Raw genomic sequence first — 14,640 nt, 5'->3', positions numbered from 1 at the left:
TTATTTCTTTTAATTTTATCTACATCAGATACATATGGCCCCTGGGCCACACAGTATTCTCATCTTCTGACAAGTCTCTTCTACCTCTCTCTCTCTGCATGTGTTTGTGTGTGCTCTGTGTGTGTGTGTGTGTGTGTGTGTGTGTGTGTGTGTGTGTGTGTGTGTGTGTGTGTGTGTGTGTGTGTGTGTGTGTGCGCTTGCTCGTCTCTCTTGAACATTAGGAACTCGAGGGTCAACTCGGACTCGAGATATAGTGACTTGACTACAACACTGCACCCAGCATGAAGGCCGCAGAGGTGCACAACCTGACCGGCGACGTGTGTGCCTGGCTCGGCGAGGAGAACCAAACCGAGCCACCGTGGAACACCTCCACCGGGCATCACACAGCCGGCTGCCTCTTTCGCATCCTGCCCCACGCTGAGGCAGTGCCCATGCTGATATGCCTGTTTGTGACACTGACTCTCCTGTCATTGGTGGTGAACGGATTTTGTCTGTTCGCGCTTGGACGTTCCGATGACGTGTCCTGGCAGCCACGCTATTGCCTCCTCAAGAGCCTGATCCTGAGCGACCTCCTCCAGACCGTCACCATAGGTCCAACAGTCATCCACTGCCTGATCCACTGGCGGATGCTGCCATTCAATGCCTGGTGCTACATCCAGTTCTTCATTGTCACCACCTCCAATTTGTGCAGCATCCTGACCATCGGTTTCATGGCTCTCGAGCGCTACGTGTACGTGTGCCATGCCATCCACTACTTGGTCATCATCACCCAACCGCGCCTGCGGCTCTGCCTCAGCCTAATCTGGCTCTACGTCATCTCTACCGTCATTATCTACATTGTGCTGCTGCCATCAGAAGAGACGGCCCGGTCAAGCCCCTTCATAGTGGGGCTGCTGTGCGAACCATCCGCGGTGGAGCAGAACTTGGGTTTCCCGCATGTGCCTAAGATTTTCCGCATGTTCACGGGCATCCTCTGCATCCTGACATCTCTTATGCTCCATTCGTTCTCCTACATTAGGATGTACCAAGACGCGAGTAGGGCCATGGAACCCTTCGACATGGTCAACACCAGAGCGCGTAAGACTGTGTTGTTCTACTGTGTTATGCAGGTGCTGGGAATCCTGCCAGGGCTGTTCTATACCATCATGCAAATGCTGTTGTCTCTAATGAAGGACAACAGTGTGGTCTCCCAATCCGTGCTCCACATGGCCCTGCTGGTCCTAATGATGGTGCCACCCTGCATCAACCCGATTGTCTACGGGCTGAGGAACGGGGAGGTGAGGCAGGCACTACCCAGGCTGCATTGTTACTGGACGGAGAGGGATCAGAACCCTGAATTCGCACTAGATTAATGATGAATCACCTCATTAAATGGAAAGGAATTGCATCAAAATGCCTCCATTCTCTGGGGTGGAGTTGTACAATCTCTACAACCCCCGGGAAACTGGGTTGTAGAGATTGTACAACTCCACCCCAATTACTTGCAAACCCCATTTAATGGATAGGATTCTCCATTGGCTCTTCTCTCGACCACCTTGCCCACCTCTGCAGGTGTGGGGAGGGTCTGGTTAGGCATCAGACCCCTGGGTTGTTAGGGTCTGGGTTAAGGTCTGGGTTAGGGTCTGAGTTAGGGTTAGGTGTGGGGGGTGGGAGAGGTTAGGTTTAGGGTTAGGGGGTGGGAGAGGTTAGGTTTAGGGTTAGTGTCTGGGTTAGGGTTAGGCATGGGGCATGGGAGAGGGGTCCCCCTTTCAGGGGGTCGGAGACCCCCGAAGGGGGGTCTCGACCCAACCCCAGGACCTCTGCAGGGTCCTGGGGCCCTGGGTCTCCCACCCAGGCCTCGGAGACCCCAGGTTTATCCATTAAATGGGCTTTTCCTGGTAAACTGTGCAAGCTGTCCATTAAATGGGCTTTTTCAGGTAACCTAGGCAAGCTGTCCATTAAATGGGGCTTTGCAAGTAATCTCTACAACTCCTGGGAAACTGGGTTGTAGAGATTGGACAACTCCACCCCAGAGAATGGGAATTTTTGTATGCAATTCCTTTCCATTCAATGAGGTGCATCCTGGGTCATACAACTCAGGCAGAGGGACGAGATAGACTAACCATGGGGACATGGTCTTAGCCAAGGACAGGTTGTTACAATAGAATGCGTTTAAGCATACTGTGTTGGGGCGACTGAGATGCTCATACACTTTGGAAGCCTATTCACCTTATGTAGGACAGTCTGGCTTGAGAGACTAACAGGAAGTGTAAACACAAGTTCTGATTGTGTTTACACTTCCTGTCAGAGCTGTAGTCGAGTCTGCCTTGGTCGAGTCCAAGTCCAGATCGAGTCATTGGTGAATCGAGTCCGAGTCGAGACCAAGACCGGGGGGAGTTGAGGGGGTTGAGACTGAGTCAAGACCGAGACCGAGGGGGGTCGAGACCGAGTCGAGACTAGGGATGGTCCGATTCGATACTCAGTATCGGTATCGGAGCCGATCCGGCCAAAATCACTGGATTGGATGTCTGATGGGAAAAAGAAGTAGAATCTGATCCGATCCATAGTCTAACCTATCACTAAATGCTTCACTAAACTTTGAGCAAAGCGCGGTCACGGACACAGGTGAACACCGCAGCATGTGAACACACGCATGTGAGTGAGACTGCACTGTGTTGTCACTACAGCTGTGTTGATCAAGGAAGAAAAAAGCAGAGTGCAATTTAATACAATGGGAGTGTTTTAAGCAGGGGCGTTTCTACGGGTGGGCCCGGGTAGGCACAGGCCCACCCACTTCTTGCCCTGGCCCACCCAAAAAAAAAAAAAAAAAAAAATGTAATTGGTTGTTTTCTAGAGGCAAACTTGCTGCTGCCTTGCTAGCTAATGGTTTTGTAGCTTAAAAACACAGAGCACATCATCTCCAGAGCCTAATGCATGACGACTTCATGACATCTAGGAATTTTGCGCGCTTCCCGTGCAAAATTTCGTCATGCAATTGCCCCACCAATTTTATCCAGGCCCACCCATAATTGTATTTCTGCCTACGCCCCTGGTTTTAAGCATTGGAAACTTCAATACCGCAGACAGCCTAAGTGAGACAATGGTCACTGTATCACACATAAACAACCTGACAGCAATGTTACAGAAAGAGGGGGTGAGAGGAGATCAGATGCAGATCTACTCCAACTAGTCACGGGTGAGCCAGCCACGGTCATTTCCTCAGCATAACATGCCACAATATCACGATCAATATACGTAACATCCCCAGAAGTGAAGTCAAATGCATGCGTGCGTGCGCGCGCCCGTGTGTAAAAGCTTAAAAAGGGGACGGCTGTGGCTCAGGAGGTAGAGCAGGTCGTCTACTAATCTGAAGGTCGGTGGTTCGATCCCCGGCTCCTCCAGTCCGCATGTCGAAGTGTCCTTGGGAAAGACACTGAAGTGAACCCCAAATTGCTCCCGATGGCTGTGCCAGCACCCTGTGTGGCAGCTGGCTGCCTTCGGTGTGTGAATGGGTGAATGTAGGCCCATTGTAAAACGCTTTGGATAAAAGCGCTATATAAAGGCAGTCCATTTAAAAAGAAGCTGCAGTAGTGCAGTCACAGTGAGTCTATGTTCTGGGCTATAGCCTATTTCTTCCTTTAGGGAGTAAAATATTTGTTCCACAGTTTGAACATGATGTTTAGATGGCTGGCTGGGTTAAGCAAAGGTCATCCCAATAAATGTATTAATAACAGCATAGTTGTGAGACTCCGTTTCTTGAGGACCAATTCGCTTAGGAAATTCTCAAATATCTGGGACCCGTTTCTGGCCTACTTGGACAAGGTTAATAACGATACGTAGCTCGCCTGACTGACTTCTCATGGACACTTTGTGTGGGATCCCACGCACATCTCTTACAAGCACATAAGCACTTTAGTGCCAAGCTGTAGTATTGGAATGTGGATTATATGTTTGTTTTGTTTTTCTTTCTTTCTGTGTCTGAGCCTTTTGTTTTTCACGTTTTGAAAATTGCAAAATAAAATATTGGAAAAAAATAGACTCACTGGAACACTCAAAGTAAAGCTGACTGATTGCACTTGCCATTTTACTATTTTGTTTTTGCAGTAGGCGGCTCAAAACCTCACTTCAGTATTGCTGATGAGAAAGTGATTTTTTTTTCTAGTAATACATTTCTAGCAATTTGTCTAGCAATATATATATAAGATAAGATAGTTAAGGAGTATGCTGTGTGTGTGTGTGCGTGTGCGTGTGTGTGTGTGTGTGTGTGTGTGTGTGTGCGTGCGTGCGTGCGTGCGTGTGACCAACGGTATTACATTTGTCGCATTAAATATCTTATCTACTGAATAAAGAACAACACTATTGCTTAAAGAATCTAGGATTTATTCTGAAGCACGCATGGGAGCTCTGTTACTCAACAGTTTATACAGCAGATCGACTCCCAGAACAGATGGTGAACATAGTATTTACAGGACAAGGGGGAGGAGGTGGAGTTTGAATATGAATGATGGGAGGTGGAGTTTACTCTAAAACCCCTCCTTCATTATAATTTTGGGTTTTGTTTTACCCCACATTAAACAATGTAAATCTCTATTTTATGATAAAAAAATAATCAGGACCAAAAATATTTATGGCACAACATAAATACTTAACATATAAAAAACAATGTGCATAATGTTCGGTTTAATTATGCATCCAATTGTCTACTCAGAAAGTTACAAGTAGCTCAAAACAAGGTAGCTAGACTGGTCCTGGGCTGCTCACATTTACTGTAGGTCTAGTGTAGTGGACTAGCCTGGGTAAACCCAGCCGCCACGTGACCTTCTCTCAGACCCGTAGCCTGTACTACGAAGCTAGTTTAATGCCTTATCTGAGTAAGTTTGAGTTTAAACCTGGTTTAGCCGTACTACAAAGCAAGTTAACTTTCAATCACCATGGCAACTGACGCTGCAAAGCTAACCTGGTCGCGACCAGGTTAGCTTCAGAGGATAAGATCAAAATCCATGAGAGACCCATATAATCGGCTCTCTGGAGTCACTCACCATTCATAAGATCGCCATATGAAAAATAGATTGCAGTCAACTGAGAATAGAACAAGCAAAACATTCGTGGCTCTGTAGGCTACATAATTAAATTAAGCCTACTTACCACTTTATGTCTTAACAGCTCAACGATGCGTGGAGAAATATTATCACTATTAATCACCGCGCGCATATCATGAACGGACCCTCAAATGGAGTGAGGGTGATATTCTCCTACATGCCAGAAAAGCCTATACATATAAATAGATATGGGATAAATATGGGATAGCCCCAATACTAAATATGCAGGCTATTCTTGCATCTTTCAGCTGGAACTGTGTCCTGTAGGCTGTATGCCAATATATGAGCAAAAATAGGCTAGTTTTTTATCAATGATAACTATGCCCGCATCGTCTCAATTCAGTTCAGCAGTTTTCTCTTTTATAGTAGGCTATTAGGCTTTATACTAGGCTATTTTATATATGAATTATTCGATCAGTGCAACCACACACATGAGTGATAGAGATCATTATTCATTGAGCATGCGTTTCTAAATCTATGGTCTAAATAGGCTTACAGATTGTGGAAATGTATAGACTGAGATTACACTTTTACATTTGTTGCTGCTGCCTGTATCAATGCAGCTGTATCAGACAGAAATCGCTGATCAAAGTAAATCAAATGACTGATGTGAATACAAGCTGCTGCTTTAGACAGCCCTTCAGCAGACTATCCAACGCGGATTTTCATTCTGACATTAAATCGCGGATACATTAAATATCCGCAAAAATCTCTGATCACACTGTGGCTGCGCTGAATGAGGAAATGGGTGTGGAAATGGGTGTGGGCGTGGATCAACTCAGCTGTTCATAATGTGATTGGCTAGCGCACCTCTTTCGCGTGGACGCGCGCCTGTGCACGAGCGAAAAACGTGCGCGTGCACAGGCAGATCCCAGCTTCAGTTATCGACTAGAAAACCACCGTCGTAGTATCCTTAAACTAGATAGCTTTGATCCTGTTCAGTCAAACCAGATCAAAGGGACTTATCGCGGATCTGTTAAACTAGCTTCGTAGTACAGGGCTCTGCTCTCACTCGTAAGCAGGGTAAGCCTGAGAGCAGGTCACTGGAGGCTGGGTTTACCCAGGCTAGTAGTGGACATGCATGCATGCACGTCTCACTTGGCTCAGTGTTAAGGAAAGACTATCGGCTAACTTACTTATATATTTTCATAGAGTTATTCAAACTCAGACTGCTAAATTTCATTATAATTTATAGTTCAAGTAGCTACTCGCACACATTCCATGGCAAGAGGTGGACTGTTAACTTTACCTCTACCAAAGTCCAATTATATGAAGGGGCTGTATTTTACAGGGCGACAGTGTCATGGAACAGCCTTCCAGGCGATGTCCATTACATCAAAGGAAAGGCTTGATTTAAAAGGAAACTTAGACTCTACATAAACTCATACATAGAATGAAAAATGTGTCCGCAGGCTAGCTTGAGTGCTTGCGGACCTACATACATTGTTTCATCTGGTTCTAAATTAGCTTTTATCTCTTGTTTTCATCTCACCTTTTCTTATGTGATACATGCTTTTTGTGATAGGCCTACATGTTTTTTAGTATATTCTATTTGTGTATTTTATCTTATGTGATACATGTTTTTTGTGATAGACCTACATGTTTTTTAGTATATTCTATTTGTGTATTTTATCTTATGTGATACATGTTTTTTGTGATAGGCCTACATGTTTTTTAGTATAATCTATTTGTGTATTTTATCTTATATGATACATGTTTTTTGTGATAGGCCTACATGTTTTTTAGTATATTCTATTTGTGTATTTTATCTTATATGATACATGTTTTTTGTGATAGGCCTACATGTTTTTTAGTATATTCTATTTGTGTATTTTATCTTATGTGATACATGTTTTTTGTGATAGACCTACATGTTTTTTAGTATATTCTATTTGTGTATTTTATCTTATGTGATACATGTTTTTTGTGATAGCCCTACATGTTTTTTAGTATAATCTATTTGTGTATTTTATCTTATGTGATACATGTTTTTTGTGATAGGCCTACATGTTTTTTAGTATAATCTATTTGTGTATTTTATCTTATGTGATACATGTTTTTTGTGATAGACCTACATGTTTTTTAGTATATTCTATTTGTGTATTTTATCTTATGTGATACATGTTTTTTGTGTATTCTATTGTATTGTCTGTTATGCAATGTATACCTATTGTCTTGGACCCCATGAAGAGTAGTGGTCGTCAGCTAATGGGGATCCGTTTGAATCAACAATAATAAACAATATTGTAAATAATACACAACAAAAGCTTCAGTTTAGCACACCCATTTTGGGGAGATTAACTAGCCATAGGCTACTGCTTTTGGTGACTGTCGTGTTTGTTTTCTTGCATTTGTACTTTTGAATACAGTGATGTTTTTCGAGGCGTGGTTTTATTCTGTAGATGTCACTCTGTTCATTCCTGTGCTGTGAATAGTCTTTGTGAAACAAGCAAAAGAGGAAAATAATGTAGGCAGATTACATTTTGGTCTGTGTAGCAGGACAGTGTGCTGACTGTTTTTTCGTGCGTCACCAGTCAGCAAGCTGCTGCTATACTCACAAAATGTGAACTGTTGTGCTTTCTGAGACTACCCACCTGTTATTTTTATCTAAAATTTACTTTTTGGAACACAGTGGAAAAGTAGGAATATATTGTGATGTGCTGCTGTTCATGACTGTTATTTTGTGCTGATGTATTTTGTGTTGTGTTTTCTATTGTATCTTTATGACTGTTTTATTTTGAGTATTGTACTATTTGAGGCAGATATTGTGATTTAAAATAGTTACACTTGTTTTTCTTTACACATTATTTTTGGCTTGATGGTTTCCTATATATAAAGCCTACATTTGCACAGTTGTCAACATAAATACATAAATAAACATAAATAAAATAACAAAAAGTTCACGCATCTGTTCTCCATTATTATCTTTATCTCCGCCAGGAGATCATGTTTGTGGCCGCGTCTGTCTGTGTGTCTGTCTGTCTGTCTGTGCCCCTATTTGTGCCCCTATCTGTGCCCTTCTCACATTTTATTTACTGAATATGAGTTGTTACCTTCTGGCAGAAGATTCAGAGCCAGCAGATACAGAGCAACCGCTACAAGCTCTCCTTCCTCCCCACCTGGATTACACTTCTTAACAAACAGCCTGCTCTTCCCCCAGGCTGTAGAAACCCATAGTTTGTAGGTGGAGGCACTTTAAGTAGGAACGGTAATCTTAGCCCCATGTTTTACCTTCCTATTTTATTTTTTTATTTTTTTATTTTATCTTATTTTAATGTTTTATTATTTTATTCTTTTACTCTTTTATTCTTTTATCCATTATCCCGCTGCTGGTTTTGTTTATTGTTGATTTTATATTCTTTTACCTACGGGTATGTATGATTTAAACAAATTGTGCAATAGGGCTGTGCAATTTAATGTCTCAGTTGGCATCTCCCCACTGTGTCCTAGTGCAATGCTGTGTCTGTTCTGTTTGTGTTTACTTGTGTTTTTGTAATGCCGGATGTGGCTATGTGCACTTTTTGCCCAAGACAAATTTCCCTTCTGGGACAATAAAGTTTATCTCATCATCATCATCTCATCATCTATAAGTAGCCTCCAAACAGACAATGGAGTAAGGCTGGCTTCTCTGGTGTCTTTCCCTCTAAAACTCCATTGGAGGAAGGCTACTGTGTAGGCTCCTGGGTCAGGCTACAAAAAGGGATTAAACAGTCCCATGCTACGTGCATTGCCATTTGTCCTTTAGGTTGGGCAGGCTAACTGGCTAACATACTGTGTATGGGTCTGGGCATAAGGAGGTGTCAATATGTCTATGCTAACTGCTGTTGGACAGAACATAAGCTGCTATTCTGCCCTTCTCATAGAGACACTGCATGTAATAGGCCACGCCCATCACGGGGGAAGAGCTCCGTTCATTTCCACACACCAGCGTCATTTTCCTTGAATTAAACATAGCTAAAAGCTGTTGTGTGGTGGGCTGCGCAGAAAACAAATGTAAAAAATCGCCAGTTAAAGTTTTTTTGTACTCCTGAGCAAAACAAGGAAGCCATTGAGAATTGGCGAGAAGAAAAATGTGGATCTAGCTGTCAAGAAGTAAGTTGGAGTGTTCATCTTCCGTATATACGATCTTTTGGTGCTACACACGCAACCGTGCAACGCCAGGATTGGACAGGAGTTTGTGTTTTCCCCCGTCTTGGGTGTGGTTTCTGAATGATGACGCGTTACGCAGTGTCTCTATGCTGTACAACTGTAACTTGGTTTAGTAAAAGATTCATTCAGAATTCTGAGGGAAAAAGTCAGCATACTGTTACATGTGACATCATTGATGATGTCACGCTCACACAGGGGCTGGACCGGCCATCTTGCATACGGTCAGGCAATTATTCTTTTGTGCCTGACCAGCCCATAAAACAGGTATAGAAAGGCAAAGTGACTGCCTACTTCCTGCTTCAGCACTGTACCAGAGATTTTCATCCGCCCATTTATTTTCCCATAGACATTTCGTAAAATGCTTATAAAATGGTTTTACTTGTTCAAACCAAACGGTTCAGATATATTTAGAAACAGGAGAGACCAGGTAACATTTCATTCGGACCAAAACATTTTAAAAAAATGCGGATTTAAAGGAAAATATTTGGTAACACTTTCTATGACGGTCATGTAATGCATTATGAGCACATTCATAAGGCATTATAATGCATTTATAAGGCTTTATAAGACCCTTTAGAAATGTTTATAATCATGCATAGCAACTTATAACAAGGTTTATAAAGTATTATAAAACGGCTCTCTCAAATCAAGCAATCTGATTGGTTCACAGCCATTGTATAATTCCAGTAACCGAGTTCAATAACCCATGGCCATGGGTTATTGGTTGCCATGGCAACTCTCTTACTAAAAGGCAGCTCTGCGCTCGAGCTCCGTGTTGGGCTTTCCAGAAAGCTCTCAGCTTCTCAGCAGGCGCCAGGATTGGCCAATGTCAACTTCAGTCTCCAGAACGATCCAATCAAATCACCCGCACGTCTATCTTCTTGCTAGAGGTCCCGCCTTACAGTAGTGTCAAAACAAAAAGCTACTCGCTTGCAGCCAGACGCATGATGGCGCAACTGACAGCTTTCAGATCCTTGTGAATCGATCTTCGCTTATAACTTTACTAATACTTCGCAGAAAATGATGTTTTGTACAAGAATAGACGCGGGCTAATGTCTTAACCCCTCTCTCGCGCGCCCTCACTCTTAACCCCGCATTTCTAAATAAGACGTAACGTTACTTGGTGTCGGCATACGGCTCTGGTGTCGAGCTTTGCAAAAAGCTCTCAGCAAGCGCCAGGATTGGCCAATGTCGACTTCAGTCTCCAGAACGATCCAATCAAATCACCCGCACGTCTATCTTCTTGCTAGAGGTCCCGCCTTACAGTAGTGTTTCAACTGACTCTATCAGAATACGATGCCAGTCGGACTTATAGTATTATTATTATTATATTATTATACTTGGACACCGTTTTATAAAAGCAATATAGCACTCGAGCAGCGTGTGTTGTGGAATATATCCCGCTGATAAGCTGTTATCCCACTCGGCCTGCGGCCTCGTGGGATAACAGCTTATCAGCGGGATATATTCACCACAACACACTTGCTCTCGTGATATATTGCTTAATTATAAGTGGTGGATATAATGTCTTATAAGTTCAGCATTCATAATGCTTTATATCTCCACGCACAAGTGTTTGAAAGAAGAATGACGTGCGAGGACAGAGAGAGCTTATTGACAGATCGTCTGTGGTGCCAACGACCCTCCGGGCTATGAAGGTAAATAGCCTATGTCTATTGTCCAACATGTTTTCTCAATTAATTTCCCTCTTTGCGATGTGATAAAAGTTTCTCAGTGAGTTATAGTTGATTGCCTCACTGAATTATCTGCTAATACCCAATCTTAGCAACATATTGATGTCTAGGCTGTGCATAACAGGGACGTGCAGAGAACATTAGAGGGGCAAGGGCTCAAATTCATAAAAGGGCACTACAGCCGCCGTCCGGAGGGCGGCGCCGGAAATTTGAGGCAATTTGAAGGCCAATTTAGAGGTATAACTCATTTTAAATATTCCGATTTTAACCAGATTTAGAGGAATATCTCATTTTAGGATGAGACTTTGACAAACATACATACCTGATTCACGTTGACTGACTGATATATCTGTCAGACTGTGTGCGCCTGTGCTGCTGCTGTCCGTCTGCATGGTTGCTCTGGCTGAGTGGAGTGCGCACTGCTGGAGTGGGTGGGGAAGGACCACGTGCGTTTTTGGGTTGGTGCCTTCAGGGGCGGTTTAGAAAAACACTGCTCCATGCAGAGGCCTATTACAAATGGTGCATTCAAGGCCAAGAGAGCTCGGAAAAGGCATTTCTCTTTGAATGCTGCCTTCAGTGATGGCATGGAAAGGGCAATTTCCATACAAAGCATCATTAGAAATGAATTCATGGTCAGGAAAGGGCACTTTTTATTTTATTTTTTCATGTGTCTGAGCTGTTTGTTTTGTTCATGTGTTGTTGGAATGAAAATGAAAAATGTATTATAATTAAAAAAAAAAAAAAAAAAAAAAGGGCACTTTTTACAGACTGAAAAAAAGGCAGGGGCTCAAGACCCCTTTCATGTCTATGTGTGCACGTGCCTGGTGCATAATGACATCTCCAAAAGGAATTCTACTTTGCACTGCACTGCACGGAGATTACGGGTGCGCTCCCAGCGCAGGGAGGTATTTGCGCCCTAAGAGGTCCTTTTCAAAGCTATTAATTAGCGCAAAGTAATTGCGCGCTGCTGACGATAGGGTAATGCCATCTATCCCACATTTTAGCGCTGAAACGCCTGCTTGGCTTGTGGCAGCCAATGCCCAGTACAATTATCACAGGCATGCGCTTGTGTCCGCCCCCAATTTGCATTGCGCATGCCGTTAAACAAGCGCAAACGCTAAATTAGCGCTTTTGGGGAGATAGGGCCCTCAATAAAATGTGTATGAATTTCAACCGGATTATGCGAACTGTGAATATTCTATCTATTTGCTCACTTGGGAGGTGGCGGAGTAAAGTTGCGGTGCACTCCGGCAGCAGCACACCACTCTCCATGATGCACAGAAGAAAATGTTGGGTGGGCAGATCGGTGCACTTGGAATAAGCCTTGCAACAATTGTGTGACTTTGGACATCACACAATTGTTACAAGGCTTATTCCAAGCGCATGGATCTGCCCACCCGACACAGTGTTTCCTTCTGTGTGGATCTCTGTGCGCAAAGGCAAGACAACTGTCCCCAACAGTGACTACTACTATACGCTACTAAATGTATATAGAGGAAACCTTGCAACTTAAGTAGCCCAATTGTAAAATTCCTCAAGATTCCCTGTCAGAATTGATCAAATTCCAAAGTCACACCCTCTTCCAGGTTAGGTATACGAACCAAGGGATTATCTGCCATTAATTTTTCCACAGACATTTCACTCATACCACTTTTTTTGTCTGAATGAAATGTTACATGGTCTCTCCTGATTCTAAATATAGTTGAACCACTTCTTTTGGCGAAGTAAAACTTTTTATAAGCATTTTACTAAATGTCTATCGAAAGAAATTAATGCTGGAAAATCCAGTTCTTCGCACACATGGGAGAAGTTAGCCTTGAAGACTTTCTGCCAGAAAGGGATGACCCAGAACAGGGGAATTGCCATAGGGCACTTTTGAGGGGTCCACGTGCACCCCCCTTATTTTTTTTCTAGTCTGGATTTTTGGCATCCATAGAACCTCTAAAATAAAGATTTTGATGATCCCAATAAAACAAATCTGTCCAAAATGTTTTTGGACATAATAATGTTTTATTACCCAGAGCCGGCCCTCCCTATAAGCAAACTAAGCAGCTGCTTAGGGCCCTGCAGCCACCAGGGGGGCCCTGTGGGAAGAAGATGGCAGAGGTCTGGTTTTGACCTTTTGACCAGCTCTCACACGCTCAATTTTGAAGCTAGAGCTGAGCTTCTGGACTGGTATTAGTGGCGGAAACTAGACATCCAGAAGAATAGGTAGCTACCGAATAGTAATGGTAAAAGAGGTGCAGACGAAAAAGTGATTTTACTCGTCTCTTAAATTCTATCTTCCCAGGAATGTTTCGAAGGTCCAGAGGAAGTTTGTTCCATAAGGAAAAGGCTCTATATAATACAGTATTTTCATTGCATTAGTTCTAGGGCATGGTAATGAAAGTAGTGCAGCAGTGGCTGTTCTAGTCCTGTACAGATGAATATCAGAACAAAATCCACGTTGATCACAGAGAACAGTGGGTAATGAGTAAAAGGTACCCATAATATCATTCAACACATTCCATACATGCAGGCGGTGTCTTGTCATATAATAGTCAGAAGTGTGGTCAATGGGTCAGCCTGGGGGAAATCCTCCCATTTCCCCCAGGCTGACCCATTGACCACCCACACACACACACACACACACACAATACTGGAAGTAACATGACCGACTGTATCTATAGCTTTTTGCCGTCATATTGGACTCCTTTTATTCTTTGCTGATAGAATTCTCTTTTTCACCCTGTTCAATTTGGTTACTTGATTTCCACAGTCTACAGTATGCTTTTCTCTCACTAACTGAACCTGTTGTCATGGCAAAAATGGACGGCATGGTGGCTCAGTGGTCACAGCAAGAAGGTCCCGGGTTCGAACCCTGGTCCGTCCCAGGTCCTTTCTGTGTGGAGTTTGCATGTTCTCCCCGTGTCCGTGTGGGTTTTCTCCGGGTGCTCCGGTTTCCTCCCACCATCAAGAAAGACATGTATGTTAGGGTTAATACTCCTGTCAGTGCCCCCTGGCCAAGGTACTGGCAAAAAGAGCTGGAGTTGGTCCCCGGGCGCTGCACAGTGGCTGCCCACTGCTCCTAGTTCTAGGAAGGTTCCTAGTAGAGGATGGGTCAAATGCAGAGGATGAATTTCCCCAAGGGGATAAATAAAGGATAACTTAACTTAATAACTTAAAACATTTTTTAGCTTGGTCTTTGTGTTGTTAAGCACTTGAAATCATGATCCATTTTGTTATCATATCATTTTGTTCCTGTTCCTGTGCCCCACATGGCTTATGACTTGAAGTTGAATATGACCATGATTAGAATTGTCTGACACTTATCTGAATCACAGGAGGCAAGGCAAGGCAGCTTTTTATAGCACATTTCCTGCACTGATGGGAGCAGTTCTAAGTGCTTTACAGAATAATAATAATAATAATAATAAAGTGTTCCAATGCAAAACGTAAAAAGTACAGACAAGCGATGCAAAATATAAAAGATGAAATTGGACTCATTAGAACCGGGGCTAAAGCTGCTTTGTTCTTAGTGTAGGAAATTTACAAAATATTTAGGGGGAAACTTTTGCCCCCACTGTCTAAAAACTAGGGGCATTTACAAAATGTTGGGGGCACTTAAAAAAAAGTAATTAGTGCATAATGTTGCTAAAACCTAGTGCAGTGGTTCCCAACCTTGGGGTCGTGACTCGTGGGGTCACCTGGAATTCAAATGGGGTCGCCTGGATTCTTTA

General features: G+C 43.2%; 1 protein-coding gene across 1 annotated transcript; it reads left to right on the top strand.

Annotated features, from left to right (window-relative positions):
* Positions 1-281: 281 nt before the first annotated feature.
* On the top strand, positions 282-1,352 carry LOC310780475 (olfactory receptor 2AG1-like; the record flags this gene model as incomplete). The annotated part of the gene is made up of 1 exon (XM_083641053.1): positions 282-1,352. One exon carries the CDS (start codon positions 282-284, stop codon positions 1,350-1,352), a length of 1,071 nt encoding a protein of 356 aa, XP_083497179.1.
* Positions 1,353-14,640: the final 13,288 nt, after the last annotated feature.

Source organism: Poromitra crassiceps (genome assembly GCF_964638095.1).
Source record: "Poromitra crassiceps genome assembly, chromosome: 8".
NCBI lineage: Eukaryota > Metazoa > Chordata > Actinopteri > Beryciformes > Melamphaidae > Poromitra > Poromitra crassiceps.
The sequence above is the reverse complement of the archived record's forward strand: the minus strand, read 5'-3'. Positions and strand labels throughout refer to the sequence as shown.